At 43.6% G+C, this 16,129-nt stretch overlaps 1 protein-coding gene across 6 annotated transcripts in view; it reads left to right on the top strand.

The window, feature by feature from the left end:
- B4GALT4 (beta-1,4-galactosyltransferase 4) overlaps positions 1-16,129 on the top strand; it is a 34,318-nt gene that overhangs the window by 13,566 nt on the left and 4,623 nt on the right. For 5 of the 6 annotated variants that reach the window (XM_052793965.1, XM_052793968.1, XM_052793966.1 and 2 more), the window contains 3 exons: positions 5,062-5,541; positions 7,121-7,353; positions 10,884-11,071. In XM_052793965.1, the coding sequence (XP_052649925.1) occupies positions 5,274-5,541; positions 7,121-7,353; positions 10,884-11,071 (689 nt within the window). In that variant the 5' untranslated portion in view covers positions 5,062-5,273. Of the gene's footprint in view, positions 1-2,060; positions 2,184-5,061; positions 5,542-7,120; positions 7,354-10,883; positions 11,072-16,129 lie in introns of all 6 variants that reach the window. The other variant, XM_052793967.1, reaches the window with a different exon arrangement.

Here is a 16,129-nt window from a genome sequence, read left to right as displayed (position 1 = left end):
TTTTTATTTTATTTGTGGAAAAAAATAATTTCTTATGGGGATAGCCCATTTGCACTAGTCTGTGCATCAGAGGCAAGCAACTGTCTTAACTTTAAGGATGCAGTCCACTTCTGATAAAGTGGGAGGCTGTGGATTTAAGAAATTGATTTTGAGCAAACACCTGTTGATAGTCATTCAGTATCTTAACTTTATGTTGTCCTTTTCAGCCCAGATTAATCTGGAACACATTTAGATTGGGTGGTGGTGAAGGAAATTCCCTCCTCATGCATGCACTTTGTGCAACGATACCCTTGATTTATTGTGGAGAGATTACCCGCCTTAGGGGAAGTGCTTCACCTGCTGAACACTGCACAGTAACTGTGAAGTTATGAAAGGCAGCAATTTAGATTATTCCATAGAAACCTGCAATGAGCAAATTACAAGGTCTTCGATTTAATTATTACACGTTGATATAACCCATGGGGTCCACAGTATTTACTGTTCTTAGATCATTCATATAGCTTATCACTGATTTCCTGTGTGCAAGTATTGCAGAGTATAAACTGGTGGGGGGCGGTGGACATTTTCTTTTATTTGAATCCCTATTGTTTTGGTGATGATATACGGTGGGATAATAGCATAAAGCATTTTGGACCATTATGTCCTCAGTTGCTGCAGTTGTGAATTGGAGTCCTAAGCAACCGATCTGAAATTTGAACAAAGCTGTGGTTCAGAATCACTTCTGTCCTGCAAGTCTTTCCCTGGTATGACAGCTAGTGACAGCAAACTAGGAAGTAATGCTGGGCTGAAAGGCACTCACTGATGTTTCAGCTGGCAGTAGTCAAAAACAAATGTTATCCTGTTTACTGCTCATTAGTTGAGCTAAAAACTGGAACTATTTAACTCAAAGTGTATCAATATATTTCTACTGTCACCTCTTAGGGCACCATGGCTACTAATTTTATATTATTACGGCATGTCTGCCAGCAAGACTCAGCAAAATGTAAGAAGTAAAATTAATTGCTGAAACAAAATATATTCATTGAAAATCTCAACATTTTTGTCTTCCCTTCCATTCATGTAGTTTTCCCATTTAATTTCCTTCTACTTACTTTTATTTTCCTGTTTAGTTAGGGGACTTTTCCTCTATACCTGTTACAGAGACTGACTGAATTGAGACTCTAGAAACATGGGGAGATTTTTAACTGGGTTTAATCCATTTTCTGCTTGAGCCCACTTCAAACTTTTTGATTAATTTTTCTTAACTGTAAAACAGTGATAACTCTCATCTGTTTTCCTGGGCAAGCTGGAGGGTCCTGTTTGCTGGAAAGTGAATGCCCCTGTGCTTTTTCTCTCTCTCTCCTTGAGATTTTCCTCTTCCCTCTTTTCCTGTTGCTTTTTCACATCTTAGTCCCCTTGCCCCCATCTGCCTGCATTCCCAGTAGTGTGTTTTGTATATTGTGTCAGTACTTCAGCTATAGCCTACAGCTGTTGTGAGGAAAAGCAGAATAAAGACTGTCAGAATAAATAGTATTGGTTACTGACAGCAACTGCAGGAATACTTAAAAAAAAAAAAAAAAAAGGTGGTTAAAACAAACTAGTATTTGGAGCTTATGGAGATTCTGATCTTGCAGGACCCTAGACTAATGATTGATTGTAGTCAGTCTTAGTAGGGAAAGGAGTGGAGTGAGGGGTCCATTTCAGCCTCTGGTTTTAAAATACGCAGGACCACCACGCTTTTTAAAATGTGATGGAGCTTTTGTAGAACAGATCTGTTGCATCTCCCCCTTGAAGGGTAGAAGCTGGAGAATCCCTGTCCATTGCTGCCATCTTCCTTATCTCTCTGGATTAATGAATTCTGTTCTGAATACCACCAAGGCTGTGTTAGGACAGTTGTTCACAAAACCCAGAACCAGTAGGAAGGCTACCAGGTCAAAAGAAGGTTTGTGTGCCCTTTTGAGGGGGAAAATAGTAAGGGGGACAAATCCTTGCTGTTCTTGCATTGATCTCCAAGCTTTGGGATAGCTATGTGACTGTATTAATCACCATTAATCTCTCCATCTGGTTGCGTTCTGGTCCAGGTTTGTTTGTAATACTCAGGATAAAGTTGCTGAGCGCTGCAGAAAGATCGGAGACTTGAGAATTGGTTTTAGAGTGGCGGTGGTACCCTCCCCAGCGCTCAGTCAGCATGTCTACCCTGTGCTGTAAGTAACAAAGGTTGTGTGACAGGTACCAGAAAGAGAATTAGGCTGCTGGGTGAGCTGGTGCAGATGGGCTCACATGCATGCTGCTCAGGGTTAGCATCATCTGGCATCTGTAGCAGATTGTCAAAAAGCATGCCCCAAAATACTTGGGGTGGGCTTCCTCTGGGGGGTGTGTGGTGGTTCTGAGACATTGCTATTTCGTATGTGTATTTTTAATACAAGACTGTATTGTGCCTGCCAGAGCGGTGGTGGTACATAGCATGATACTGAGGCTGAATGTTGCTTGTCCCAGGGTTGTGGTGAAAGGAGTATTGAGTGTTTGCAGAAACATGGCTTGTTGGGGTAGCTGTCAGCAGTGAGAGCAGTGCTCTTCTACAGGTATGCGAGACCTCTGCCAGCTAATTCTGTAGTAAGAATTTGTTGAACAGCTCTCGTGGTGCAGAAGGAGAAAAAGTTTCTAGTTCTCTTTTCTGTTGTCAGTGTTGGCTGTATAGGAGAGAGAAGCGATGGAGGTATGGTTTTACCCCAGTATGTATGTAGATACTCCAAGGAGGTGTGCTAAGTGAGTGTAAAGATTTTTATAACTGAGGCTGAGACTTGTTTGCATTTGGATCTGAAGTCTGTGTTTGTTCTGTTGGATAGTGCAGAAGCTGGATACTGTTTTACTCCTCTTAGTATTATAAAATGAATTACCTTCAGAAACAAGTAGTCAAGCTTACTGTATCTGTGAAATGTGTTACCAACTGCCCCTCAGAATTGCTTTCCAGTTTTTTATTACAAGCTAACAGTAGAAAGTAGTGTGTGCTGTCAGCATGCAACTTAGATTTGCTGATACTCGTTTTTTTGTTTGTTTGTTTTTTAGATGTATATAGCTGTCCTGAACTGTGTAGATTCCTTATTTTGTAGGTCAGTTGGATGTTAGGTGTTGCTCTGTTGCTGGTGTTTTCTTTCCTGCTCTGACAAGAGAGCTGATGGGTATCAACAGAAGAAAAACTAGTTCTGTTCATTCTCAGGTTTCCTGTGGAGAGTAGTAGAGACCCATGCTGTCAATACCTTACAGACTATTCTGATGATTTCACATGTGGAAAATCTGGGGAAAGGATGTAAATGAGAGCACTAAGCTAACTTTTCTGTGTCTTTTAAAACAATGAGGCAGATGCCCATGTGTTCTCCAGTGTAATTTATCTAAGAACAGAAAGAATTCATTGGAAAATGTGGTCTTGAGGGTTGGGAGACAAGGAGGGGAGGACTAAGAGGAACTCAGGCTTCCCTTCTTGTTTGTTTTGGTGATTCTGGCCTTGTGTTCTTGAAGACCAGATGGGGAAAAAAATCCCAGCAAAACCCCTCAAAAAACTGATGTTATTAGTATGGCTGCATAATAATTTTTTTTTTTCCTTCTCGAGAACCTCTCCCCTCTTTTTTTTTTTCCCCCCCTTCCCTCTTTTTGTCCCCCCTGTCCCCTCTGCCCCCTTTCCTTGTAAGTAAAATTCTCTTCTCTGCTGTAGCATCTCTTTTTTTGTTTGTTTTGGTTTTGTTCTCTTCTCTGTTTGAGGTTAAAGTGGATGTGGAGAATCTTCACTGTTAGTGGTAAGGGCACTGAAAACTCTTCTGTCGCTTCCTTAGAGCAGCACTGTGCATTGCATGTGGATGGAGAGAGCAGGTTAGCCACTCTGTGTAGTGCTTGCCAGGAGGGACAGCAGCTTGTCATTCCCAATGAACCTCGAGAAGCTCCGGCAGTACATTGAGTAGTTCGTGTTGTCAGTCCTAGGTCTGGCTCCCACATACATCCCTGTGAATCAGCAAACTTTTCCAGAAGACACCTGGGCTAAACTAGTGGGAATGTGGAGTTACTGTATTCCTTCTGCCTGTGATATCTCTCCAGGGCCTCACGTATATTTTGAAAGCTGGTATAAAATAACTTTCCATGTTCTTGTGTTTCTTCTCTTTGATCCAGCCTGTTTCGTGTGCATTGTCTTTAATCACTGCCTTTGCTTCACTTAGCCTCAGTCCTTGTTCTTCTCACAGGTGGCAATTTTCTTGTGTGTTTTCCATATCAAAGCTCTCTGTTACTGAAGTTTCGTTCTTTCTCTGCTGTGAGATGATAATAACAGTCAAAAGTATTAGCATGGTAACTTTGTAGTATGATGGCAGTGAAAGGCTGTATGAAAGTGGAGCTCTTGAAAGAAGGCAGGGAACAGAACAAAGGATTGGATCATCACAGACCTAACACTGAAAAACCAAACCTTCCCCTTGGAAAAACAGGAAAATTTGCCTCCTGCAGCAGCATGTGAGAGGGCATACTGGGCAAAGATCCACAAGGTGGTACTGACAGGCAGCAAATACGGAGGAATGATTTCTGATGCCAGTCAGGTATTGTGGGGTTCACACTGTGTTGTGCAGAGCAGCACAGCATCAATAATACTCTCCTTCAGAAGAAAACAGTTTAATTCTGCAGAGATTGATGTGGTTTTCATTTTGATGGGGGGGAGCTAACTTTACTCATAGCCAGCAGAACCTCTTGCCTTGCAACTTTTGTTAATTTTGGTGGGAATAGTAGTAGTAAAGCCTGTGTATTGCCAGGCACTGTACACAGACATAATATGGGGCAGCGGTTGCACTTTCTGGTCTGGGGGAGGGGGGGAAAGAGAGAGAGAGAAAAAGACTGGGAGTGGAGAACAAAGCAGGAAAGTCATTTGCCTAAAATCATGCAGCTGTTTTGTGGCTGAGCTAGGACCAAAGATCAGTGTCTTAGTTTCTGGCCAGTAGTTCATACTTGCTGTTCCTTTCATGTTTTGTCATAAGCTATTTTCATGAAGTCTGTGAAGGTACAGGAGTGGAGAGTGGTAGAAACTAACACCTTTTTTTTTTTTTTGTCCAGGTTAAGTTGTATTTTCTGACATTTGAAGAGCAAGCAGCACCATAGCTCCATGAATTGCAAAACCCCAGGAAGTGTGGCAGCCCTCCCTACGTCCAGCTTTTCCTCCTTACTGTGACGTTCTTCTCAGGACCTTTGGTTTCATCCCCACTGGGTGCACAGTGGCCTGCCTCAGCATCAGAGCAGAGGAAGCAGTTTGTGGATCAGAGCGCGCCATGGCCTTGAGCTTGTATGTCTTTCACCTCTTCTATAAGTTCAAAGTGTTGGTGCTTGTCACTTTGTGTTTGATGGTGCTATGGGCCACATTCAGTTACTTTGTGGACTCCAGACATGAAATTTCTAAAGCTAAGAGCATGGTGGAGGATTTCGGAAAGGTAACTAGCCTGGAGGACAGTCAAAAGGAAGAGGAGATTGAATCAGTTGCAAAAGTTCCCACGGTGAAGTCATTTCAGGGTCACTGCCCCGCTCTGTCTCCGTACCTGCGTAAGTGATGGTGCTTTCCTCTCTTTTCTAACAAGTTACATCTGCTTTGGTACTGCTGACTTGGTTTTCTTCCTAGCCGTTTTACAGTTAGACACTTTTCTTGTGAAACAAGTATAACGCAACCAGTTGCAGTAAGCACTTCTGGGTGAGGAAGCGACTTGTGGCACAGAGTGCTTGTGCTGGGTCTGGCTGGGATAGCAGCCCGTATGGTGCTGTGCTTTGTCTTTGCGCCTAAACCAGCTTTGGTAACACACCAGTGAATTGTCTACTGCTGAACAGTGTTTGCACACTGTTGAGGCTTTGTCTTTCTCATTCCCAGTACCCTAAAATCTGGTAGGCAAGAGGCTGGGAGTGGACACAGCTGGGACAGCTGACCCAAACTGACCAAAGGGGTGTTCCAGACCATATGACCATACCATTTATCATGCCCAGCAATAAAAGCTCAGGGAAAGGAGTAAGGGGGGGATGTTCATGGTTACAGTGTTTGTCTTCTCAACAACTGCTATACGTGCTGAAGCCCTGCTTCCCAGGACGTGGCTGGACATCTGCCTGCCAGTGGGAAGTAATGAATGAATTTCTCTTTTTGCCTTGCTCGCATGTGCAGCATTTGCTTTTTTATTAAACTGTCTTTATCTCAACCACAAGTTTTTTCACCTCTCCTTAATTTTTTGCCCTTTCAGTTTTAGATGTACTTTCATCTCTCTATCTTGACAGTTGAAGGACTGCACAGCTGCGTTGGGCTTAGCGCTAGTTATGATGAAGGTCCAAATAGGTGACTCTTTCCTTGGTTTGGCCATTTTAATTGTCCACTTTTTTTTTGGTCTTGGTATTGGTAGCAGCACCAGGCTTCTGCTTTGCAGTATCATGTCATTGTCTTCTTCCTCTTCCTTTTTGTGAACCTGATTAGGGATTTGTTGGGGAAGCTGGATTCTTCCCTCTTCCCTGATGTAGTCCGAAAAGCTGCTGTCTAGCTGCACACTCCCACCCCTGCCCCCAAGACATTTTTTTTTTTAAGTAAATGCGCTGTGGCCATAGCTATGACAGTTGCCTGCATTGTTCTCTTTCATGGTTTTGCCAAGTCCGGAGGGTCTGGAACAATAGCTCAGTGCAAGAGAAGTGATGAAAATTTCATTTGGCTACAGAAAGCCTTGGTACATTTTATCTTTACAAATTTATAGCCTTAAGCCTGTGATGCTTTTGTTAAAGCTTTAAGTCGAGATGACTTCTCATGGCCACAGTCCTGTCTCTTTCCACTTCCCCCTCCTCTGCTTTGCCCTGGCAGCTGTTTCTGGCCAATCCTCCTGCAGTGTGGTGGCACTTCTCTTGATTTTTTTTTTTTAAATGTATTTTTTTTATCATCACTACTCTATAATCAGTTTAAGCAACTAAACGCTCGATACCCTCTCCTTCTACTGCCCATACAATATCCTTGTAGCTGTACTTTTCTCTGGGAAAGGCAGGGAAACCAGCTGGGGCTTGAACCTGGGTTTCTTATGCTGGTTACAGAGTGCCTCATTAGGTGACTGGACTAGCCACAACCAGAAATGACTCAGGAAAGCTTCTTGTGCTTCTCCTACAGGAGGTGCCAGCAAACTCACCTTCAAAGCAACTCTCACGCTAGAAGAAGTGCAAAAGGAGAACCCTCAGGTAGTCAAGGGCCGGTATCACCCTACGGAGTGCTCAGCATTGCAGCACGTGGCCATCCTCATCCCACACCGCAATCGAGAGAAGCATCTGCTGTACCTCCTGGAGCACCTCCACCCTTTCCTACAAAGGCAGCAGCTGGACTATGGCATCTATGTTATTCACCAGGTGAGGCAACTGTGCAGAGACATGTTTGGGTGGGGATGTCAGTGCTCTGCAGTCCGAGGAGAGGCATGCTGCTGCCTCTGCTGTCTAGCATCAGTCCTCCAAGGCTGCTTTGAACACTTGTACTTCTTGAGGGATGCAGCGGTGCATGCAGCCATTGCTGGTAGCACTACAGGATCTCAGCTGCTGTTAGCAAAGCTGGGAAGTATTAACAGTGTCTTTAACTGGTATCCATTTCTCAGTCTAGTTAACTTACTATTTCTGAGTTAGCATCTTTTGCATTACTAATGCAACTTGCTTTTCTTGCAGTATACACATGTGTAACTAGGCTGACATGCTTTCTGTCTTTAAATTTGGAGTTGTTTGGATCAAAGGCCTCAGTTTGTATCTAGCTCTTCTCTCCCATCTGCTTGCTGGCTGTTGTGCTTCGTAAGCTGTGTGTATCATGTGGTTGTACTTACTTCTGCTGTCTCAAACTAAACACAACAGCTACTGCTTGTAGGTGCTTTACTTGCTCAGCAATGGCCGTGGGAAGAAGTACTCATGGCAGAGCACTTGGTTCCTGAAAAATTTATTAATTTCTTTATTTGCATTCTTTCTAGCTCTGCTGAGTTAGTGGCTAAAATTTGCACATACAGACTTGTGCTATGTTGTCTTTCATCTAAGGTGCTTATGTTCTAGTCACATGAGCTAAAAGCAGTGTAGATTTCTCTTTTGCCTCTTTCTTGATCTTTTATTGTGTTTGCTTTCTTTTACTATCATTTACTTACGTGTTCTGCTTTAACTCTAAACAGACTTTTCAGACAGCAGGAGAAAAAGGTGATAAATTAATAATAGTTTCTCTTCCCTTCTGTTTAAAGAGGCCAGAGTCAATTAACCAGTATGAGGCAGTGCATTCTAGCTGACAGCTTACACTTTTCCTTAGTGGCACAGCAGAATAGCAACAAAAGTCATGGCAGGATATATACTTTCAGTTGGAATAGACTGTTCTTTCGTTGTTTAGAGTCATCATGTGGCCCGTAGAGTGGAAAAACTGAGGCTTTTTTTCTGCATTGGTATGTACTGTAACCATATGTATAATGGCTCACTTCAGCTAGGAAGCGGTGGTTAGCAATAAATCACTGGGAGAATGGGCATACGCTCTTTATTTATTGAAACGTGAGGTGGAGAACGGCTGTTGTCATGTTAGCAAAAAGTAATGCAGAAGGATGAAAGTTTTGTTTGATGGGAGCAGCAATGTTGAGACGGGACTTGTTCTATCAGAGTTTTTACTTGGAAGATTGGAAGCTTTTGCTTAGCCTTTCCATGTAGATAGGCATACCCAAAGACTGAAAGTGGGTCTACCAAAACTCTTCAATGGCAAATCCATCTTCACTCTGCATTTGTGATGTTGTTACTTGTTTTAAGTATCTTTTGAGGAAAGAAATAGTTAAAACCAGGATTTAACTATTAAAATATAGAGTTTACTTTGGAGGAAGGTTAGGAAGTGGGCCTTTTATTTTTTTTTCTCTGCGAGCCATTGAAGGGCATACTCCAGATCTCTTCTTTATGGTCTGCTCGTAACATCTTGAAAATCGTGTTTCTCTGCACAAATGTGTGCTTACATGAGTGCAGTGCTGAAAAAAGTGAGTTTGTAATCCCTAAAGGGTGAATAATTTCTTTCCCAACATAAGTTTGTCTTGTGGTCAGTGGTGTTCTTCCATAGAAACAGAGGACGACAATTCTCTCCTCAATAAAAGATGAGAGTAAACTTTGCTATTTGTTCAGTATATGGTCTAACATTGAAAACTGCCCTTCCTGGAAAGCAATTTAGCTGTTGTTTGCCTACTTTCGTGCAGGAGGTGGGCTGTGGTGGCTGACTGTACTGATAGGGGGAGACAACTGCAGCAGATGGTAGATGCTGCTGCTGAACTAGGCTGGGTTTGATACCCAATACAACTGAAGTTCTTCGCATGTTCTTTACCAGTCACCTGAATTGTTCTGTTCACTCAATAACCTATGTTTTCATCATCAGGAGAAGATTATCTGACAGATATCTTCATATACAGGACACTTTAAAAAAAACAAAACACCACCACAACAAACTGCCACCACAAAAAAAAAAAACCACTCAGAAATTTGACATCATAGATTTTGGGTGAATTGTATCTAAGTTTTTCTTGGAAAAGTCCTTCTCTGACTGAGAATGGAAGCAACTGATTATCCCTCTCAATTTTTTCAGAGCGGGCACTGGGCTGTATTTCCCTAACTGCAGGTATGGAGCCATAAATCCCATGAATCTTCTTTGTGCAGGAGCAGATGGCTGTTAGTGATGGTGAACAAATTGCTGCTTCAGAGCAAAGCGTTACTTTTTAGAATAATAAAACATGCTTTGTATACAACTGCTTTTCCCTACGCCTAACCTTCCCTCAGTCTGGGAAGGCCAGCTTCTTTCTCATTTTCCATGGAGCCTCTTTCAGTCCAGGCACCTTCTAGCAAATGACCCCTTTCTCTTGAAAATTGCTTTTTTATTCTTTCAAGTACATCAGGTTCCTAGCTCTGGAAAATGTCTGTCCTGACAGTTTCTGGGAGCGCAGAGCTTGGCCCTCTGACTCCCAAGTGGGAACTTGAGGCAACTCACCACCTTGTTTGTCCTCAAGGAGCAGAAAGCCTTCTACAGGCTGGCACATGTGTACAGCCCAGTAAAAAATACCTAGCAAGATAAGCACACCTTAGTGAAGTGTGACACATGCTCCAGAGTGAATGGTGACACGGTAAGCTTACAAAACTGCCAGGTGTGTGTGTATATATGTATATCTCAAAGGTGAAAAAGGATATTTTTGAAAAGCAAAGACACACTAACTTATAGCAAAAGCAAACAATGAAGACTAGTAAAAGTCAAGTGAAGCTCTGTGGTAGGGGGAGTCCCTGTGCAGCATAATAATTAGGTTATAGATAGGAGTTAATAATGAAGAGACCTGCTTTTTATTTCCCACTCTGCCACCTACTGTGTGACCTGAGGAAACACAGTGAACTCTTTAAGCATTGCTGTCCTTTAAATTGAGTGGACAAGCATAAATCATCTGTGGCAGGTGCTCTGACATCTATAAACTCATCAGTATGGGAATAGTGGTTTTTTGCTGGTTTTTTGTTTGTTTGTTTTTGGCTTTTGTTTTAAAAAACTTCCATAAGCCTTACTGACACAGTTGTATGGAGCACCAGTTTCTAAACTGTTTGCTGATGCCTCATTTGTTATGTAGCCTGATGGGAACTCCAGGACAGGAGCAGCAATAGTAGTGAAATTGCAGCATGCATACTTCTGGTGCCCAGATAACCGTAGGCTCTCCTGGCCTTGGCTGTGTTTGTTCATGACAAGTAGAAACTGAAGAAACCCTTTGCATCGTTGGCCACTCTGATGCTGTACCCAATGTCTGTAAAGGCTGTGACGCATGAACGTGGTTGCAAACTACGTGATCAGGAGAAACGCCCCGGAGCAGTTCTGGTTCAAAAGGTTTGACACCTTCTTCAGAGGTTTTTTCCATTCTCTTCCACAGGCTGGCAGCACCAAATTTAATCGAGCTAAACTGCTGAATGTAGGATACCTAGAGGCCCTAAAAGAAGCAAACTGGGACTGCTTCATTTTCCATGATGTGGATCTGGTGCCAGAAAATGACTTTAACATTTACATGTGTGACAGACAACCAAAGCACCTTGTAGTTGGCAGGAACAATACTGGATACAGGTAGGAAACCAGGAATATGGAAAGAATACCAACTGGGCAATGCCATGTACTGATAATGTTCCTCTTCTGATGGAGCCATATGCTGGTATCTACCCTCTCTCCTGGCACCAGGTTTCTGGTGGTAATGCTTTGCCTCTCTGGAGTGCCTTCTGACAAAAGAGAACTGTACGGACATCTCTGAAGTCAGCCCTGTGGTCACCTGTACAAATGATCATTGTCATCGTTCTGGTTCCTGGGGTGAGGTAGAGGGTGTTCTGAGAGGAAAGCAACATGCCAGAGGTTGTGCAGAGACCTTCTGTCAGAGCTAGGAATGCATTTGCAGTCTCCTGGTCCTGTGATTTGAGGGTGTGATCTTACTATAATAAAACTTGCCACTTCCCTTTTGCTGTTGAAGAGGTAACGGCTGATATTGAGAGCTCAAGTATGAGAATTTGCCAAGGGATAGGGTTGTCCTTTAATTATTTGGCTGGACAGTGTCCAATACAGGATTGTTCTGATTTTTAAATGGGTACCCTAAGTGCCAGTATGATATAAATAATTTAAAGTGAAAAGTCAGGTTCAGTCCACCTCAGAGAAAAAGGGCTTCTGAGCTTGGTGAATTTAATGACTTAGAGTGTTTTCATTGAACTTGTTTCTTTGAAGATTCACCTCTTATGTCATGTCAGTCTAAATATTAATTAGAAGTGGGCTTTTCAAAAGCTGATCTCAAAGTACATTGAAGTAAAGCTCTGCTTCACCTCTGGGTTTCCTTTGTTAAATATATGAGAAAGAGGTGGGATGTGCAAATTCTTATACAGAATAATATTCACTTCCCAGTCACTTAGTGAAAACTGGAACAAGCACAAATGAACTAGGCTCATGACAGGCTTTTGGAGCGCTGTGTCTTGCAGAAAGAACACTGAGGCCTCCAGGATCATCAGTGCACCAAAGCAACAGAAATGCTGCTTTTGTTAATTGACAGGTGTGTAGAATCCAGGCTAATAACATGGCACAAAGCTTGAGGTGCTTTACTTAACCTCCTGTGCCTTAGTAACTGCAAGTTAGTTAAGCATGCAGATGGATTCTTGCTTTTACTAAGGGATCTTCTTACTATTAATTTCCTCAGGTTTCTCCTGTTTGTGGAAAGGAGCTGTTAGTTAGAGGTCAGCTTTAAGCTTTGGCTTTAAAGAGTACGGACAAAATGTTTTTGTTGCGAATGCCCTGCACCAGTATTCACTAGGACGCTGGTGGTTTGAATTTGATTCATACTTTTTCTGTGTCCACTGCCTCTGTTTACGCATCTGGGAAGTGGGGATAATAATGCTCTACTTCCAAGGGAATTCCTGGGTACGTCTGAAGGAATTCAGAGCCTGAGCTCAAGAATGATACCTAAACTGAGCTGAGACCACAGGTTGAAATCCCAGTTGGGTGACCTCAGTGTTTTGCTTAGGCTGAGGTGAGTGTACTGAGACATGTCACTCAGACAAGGTTGTGAAAACTGAAGTCATACGTGTTCTGCATTAACACAAAATATCCTGGGCGGGAATGTGGGGATTTTGTGGCTTTCCTGTTTTTTTGTTTGTTTGTTCTTCCAGGGGGATGTTTTCTATGGTGATGCAGTGCGTGGTAATCTTAGCAGCCATGCTCCTTTGGAGAGCAAGTACCTTATGTTTAGTTACATAAACTACACCTCAGATTCTTTAGAAAAAACGTTTATATATTAAAACTTTGGAGGTAAGAGTGGGAAAACTTTTTCTCTTAGCTAAGCTATTTCCTTGAGACCAGCACAACATCCTTTCCTAATGACTGTTTCTATTGTATGGTTTCTTCAGTCCAATATTTAAAATCCCAAAGGAGCTGATATTCTCTTGTCCTCAGGCAAGAGGTGGTTGAACAGTGTTACAGAGGTGCATTTTTTGCAGACAATGTCACCTAGGAGCAAGATATGCCTGGGCCCTGCCAGTTCTGCTCTGCCTGAGCAGGGTTGAGTGGGCAGCACTGTCCTGGTTACAGCTCTGGCTGCTTCGGTGTCTGCCTCTCCAGTGGTGTAGGGGAATAATGGGGTGCATAAGCAAGCAGTGGGGTGCACATGTGGATGTGTGGGTGGGCAGTCGGTTCCCAAACCCTACCAGGCTGCTGGAGCAGGGGGATGTGGTACTGTTGGTGACTGGCAGTGCAGCCTGAAAGCACGGCCGGGGAGGGCACTTCCCTGCTGTTGCTGTTTATGGGACCTCCTTGCTGTCCATTCCACCTGTTCACTGCATTTCTCTAGAGCACCTATAGCAGAAGTCTCAAGGTAGTAATGCATAATTAAAACTTGATAGGACCTCCCCTACCTTATCATTTGTCCCCTCTAGGAGAGGAGATAAAGGGGAGAGAGCAAGGAAGAGTAAACATTCTAGAGGTAGAATAAACCACAGGTAGAGCACGAGATACTGAATCTGCCTAGAACAATCTTTTTTGTATGTTTATATAGATAACACCATCTTTTGGGAAGTAATATCACAGTCCCAGCAAATGACAGTTGAAGCTCATGTATACAGGCCCTGGTCCTTGTGGAAAACTTTAATCGTCCTGGTATCTGCTGGAAGGGCAACACTACAGGGCACAAGTAATCAAGGAGATTTCTGAAGTGAATTGGTGATAACTTCGTGACACTGGTGATCAGAGCTGATGAAGGGAGGTGTTCTGCTAAACTTTATACTTAGAAACAAGGAAGAACTGGTCAGGGATGTGAAGGTCAGAAACAAGGAGGGAATGAGGCGAATAGCAGGATCACAACCCTCGTGTTCCTGTTCAGGGATCTGCTTGGAAGAATCACTTGGGAGATGAACCTGGAGAGACGAAGGGTTCAGGAGAGCTGGTGGATCTTCAGGGGTTGCCTCCTTCATGCTCAAGAATGCTCCATTCCCACCTGCAGGAAGTCAGGCAAAGGTGAATGGAGGCCTGCATGGAGCAACAAGGAGCTCCTGAGGAAAAAAAAACAGAAAAAGGAAGCATAAAAGAGGTGGAAGCAGAGTCAGGTGACTTGTGAGGACACACAAGATGCAGTCTAAGCGTGCAGGGATGGGGTTAGGAAAACCAAAGCTCCTCTGGAGTTGAGTCTCACAAGCAACATGAAAGGCAACGTGAAGGGCTTCTACAGGTACGTCAGCTGCTGGGAAGACTAGGGAAAGCGTGTACCTGCTGTGTGGCAGGGGACTTGGTGACAAAAGACAAGAAAAAGGCCAAGATATTCAATGCCTTATCTGCCTTGGTCCTTATTGGCAAGATTCGCCTTCAGGAATCCCAGGTATCTGATACCAGTGGAAAAGTCTGGACTTACCAAGACTTACCCTTGGTAGAGGAGGATCAAGTTAAGGAATACTTGAACTGGGTGTACACCATAAAACCATGTTACCTGATGGGGTGTATCCATGAGTGCGAAGGGAACTGATTGCTGTCATTGTGAGGCCATTCTGTTCTCTTTGAAAGGTCATGATGATTGGGGGAGGTTCCTGAGGACTGGAAGAAAACAAATGTCACTTCCATCTTCAGGACAGGCAAGAAAGAGGATTTGAGGAACTACAGGCTGGTCAACCTCAGCTTTTAATCCCTGGAAGGTGATTAAGCCAGTCTGTTCACAAGTCATGCCTGACCAACTTGACAGCCTTCTCTGATTTTACTAGCCCGGTGGATGAGGGAGGAGTATTGGATAATGTTTATCTTGACTTAAGAAGGCTTTCAACACTGTCTCCCATAACATCCCCATTGACAAAGTAAAGAAGTATGGACTAGTAAGTGGATAGTGGGGAGGACTGAAAAGTGGCAGAACTGTTGGGCTCAAAGGGTTCTGATCAGCGGAGCAAAGTCCAGCTGGAGGCCAGTCACTAGTGGTTTACTCCAGAGTTTGATGCTGGGGCTGGTACTAGTTAGTATCTTCATTAGTAACCTGGATGATAGGGCAGATTGCACCCTCAGCAAGTCTTCAGAAGATAGAAATCTTGGAGGGGTCATTGATGTGCCAGGGAGAACTGTGTCACGCTGGAGAATGTGGCCAACAGGAATCTAAAGAAGTTCAACACAGGGAAATGCAGAGTCCTGCACCTGGAGAGGAGTAACTCCATGCACCAGTAGGTGCTGGAGGCCATCTGTCTGGAAAGCAGCTTTATAGAAGAGGATCTGGGCCAGCAATGTGCCCTCGTGACAAAGGCCAGCAGCATCTTGGGCTGCATTAGGAGCGGTGTTGTCAGCAGGTTGAGGGAGGTGTTTGTTCCCTTCTACTCGGCACCATTGAGATGATACCTGGAGTGCTGTGTCCAGTTCTGGGTTCCCCAGCACAATAAAAACGTGGACATACTGGAGCAAGTCCAGAGGAGAGCCATGAAGATGATTAAGGGACTGCAGCATCTGACACGTGAAGAGAAGCTGAGAGTGCTGGGACAGGCTCTACCAGCCCAGAGCAGAGAAGGCAGAGGGGGATCTTGTCAATGTGTGTACATACCTGATGGAAGGGAGTGAAGAAGGTGGAGGCAGACCCTTCCCAGTGAAAGGCAAGAGGCAATGGGCACAAATGGAAATACAGGAAATTCCATTTAAACATATGAAAAAGCTTTTTTTTTTTTACTGTGAGGGTGGTCAAATACTGGAACATGTTGCCCACGGAGGTTGTGGAGTCTCCATCCTTGGAGATGCTCAGAACCTGAAAGGACAAGGTCCTCAGCAACTTGCTCTAGCAGACCCTGCTCTGAGCAGAGGGGTTGGACTGCTTGATCCCCAGAGGCCCCTTCAACCTCTGCAGTTCTCCTGGGATGCTATGACAGGAGCAAAAATCAGGCAGGAAAAAGTCTGAGGGAGGTTGTGTGTGGTGTTTTGGGGGATTTTTTTTGGTGTTTTTAAATTAGATTCATGGTAAAACAGAAATAATAAGAAGCATTGCACCTTTGCTTGTCTGGCATGTAAACTGCCATAATGGATACTTTCTAGCCCTGGCAATTTGTCCATCTGTTTAGATTCACATACATCTAGAAATCAAAATGTGATCTGCAGCCATGTGCACATCACCTCTGAAGCTGGCAGCGGTAACGTAGTAGAAGCTGT

Source organism: Harpia harpyja, chromosome 8, assembly GCF_026419915.1.
Source record: "Harpia harpyja isolate bHarHar1 chromosome 8, bHarHar1 primary haplotype, whole genome shotgun sequence".
Lineage (NCBI taxonomy): Eukaryota > Metazoa > Chordata > Aves > Accipitriformes > Accipitridae > Harpia > Harpia harpyja.
The sequence above is the reverse complement of the archived record's forward strand: the minus strand, read 5'-3'. Positions and strand labels throughout refer to the sequence as shown.